Below are 1,352 nucleotides of genomic sequence, written 5' to 3' on the forward strand. Positions count from 1 at the left end.
AGCAGCAGCAGCAGCAGCAGCAGCAGCAGCAGCAGCAGCAGCAGCAGCAGCAGCAGCAGCAGCGAGTACTCACAGCGACTCTGGCCTGGAACTCAGAGGTAGGGACGATGGGGATGGCTCCGCCGTGTTTACCAAACTTCCTCTCTAGACTCTCCTGAACCGACACTGAAGAGAGAAAGAGAGGGTGATGAAGGGGAGGGTGATGAAGGGGAGGAGCATCCTTCTCTCTGTGATGATCAATCAATCAATGGATGTATTGATCGATGGTCTGTGAGCACTCACTCAGCAGGTGGTAGTTTGAGTCCCTCTCGTATTTGAAGGTGAGTCGACCGTAACTGACGTGGTTCAGATTCTTCAACCACTCAAAGTACGATACCGTCACACCGCCGGCGTTCAGGTACATGTCCTGACAGAGGAGAGAGGGGGCAAGGACACAGGAGAAAACATGGAACAAGGAGAGGAGGCAGGAGATGAAACAAGGATAGGAGGCAGGAGATGAAACAAGGAGAAAACAAGGAGAGAGGAGACAAGGACACAGGGAGAGGAGACAAGGAGAGGGAACATGGTGACAAAGAGAGGAGAGGGTACGAGAGGAAAGAACACACAGAGGAAACATGGAAACAAGGAGGGTAAAGAGAAAAGGAGGGAGGAGACAAGGAGATGAATGAGAAGAGGAGACAAAACAAGGCAGAACATATAAAAACTGTATTCCATCTTAACAGAACAATGCAGAAGTCCACTGACTAAGAACTAAGAGCTCACTGACCGGGATCACCATGATGTTCCTCTCTAGGAAGATGCGGTCGGCTTCGGGTGTAGTCGGACCGTTCGCCCCCTCAGCGATGATCTGAAAAGACCACAGACACCAGGTCAGTGTACTGATGCATGCTGGGAAAACAGGTATTGATGGCGAGTGCGTTACCTTGGCCTTGATCTTGTGTGCGTTGCTCTTGGTCAGCTGCTTCTCGCTGGCCGCTGGGATCAGGATGTCACAGTCGGCCTCCAGGATGCTTCCATCGTATGGCGTCGAGTTAGGGAACCCGACAATGGTCCTGTTTTCCTGGAGGAGGAACATTCATGAAGTTAGTTCAATAGATAGATTGATTGACAGAGCAGTGTTACAGACGTTACTTCACATAATCATTCAAATTATATTCAATAAGTAAAACTTGTCTTTGAGACTTCACTGTAGTAACACCGATAATCCAGCAGGTGGTGTACTGGTCCTTTGTTTTTATTACTGCATGTTTATTTACAAATGCAATACTGAACTCCTATTGGTTACAGTACTGACCAGTTTGTAGTCCAGTTTGTTAGTTTATCACCAGTACCGACCAGTTTGTCACTTTATC

The 1,352-nt window shown here is 48.4% G+C and overlaps 1 protein-coding gene across 1 annotated transcript in view; it reads right to left on the minus strand.

Moving 5' to 3' along the window:
- LOC116378570 (glutamate dehydrogenase, mitochondrial-like) overlaps positions 1-1,312 on the minus strand; it is a gene marked incomplete at its 5' end in the record, with an annotated part of 3,702 nt that extends 2,390 nt beyond the window's left edge. Inside the window, 5 exons of the mRNA XM_031840461.1 lie at positions 74-165; positions 283-406; positions 767-847; positions 923-1,060; positions 1,295-1,312. Of these exons, the coding sequence (XP_031696321.1) occupies positions 74-165; positions 283-406; positions 767-847; positions 923-1,060; positions 1,295-1,312 (453 nt within the window). The remainder of the gene's footprint in view (positions 1-73; positions 166-282; positions 407-766; positions 848-922; positions 1,061-1,294) is intronic.
- Positions 1,313-1,352: the final 40 nt, after the last annotated feature.

This window comes from Anarrhichthys ocellatus, unplaced genomic scaffold (assembly GCF_004355925.1).
Source record: "Anarrhichthys ocellatus isolate YVR2014 unplaced genomic scaffold, GSC_Weel_1.0 scaffold2811, whole genome shotgun sequence".
Taxonomy (NCBI): domain Eukaryota; kingdom Metazoa; phylum Chordata; class Actinopteri; order Perciformes; family Anarhichadidae; genus Anarrhichthys; species Anarrhichthys ocellatus.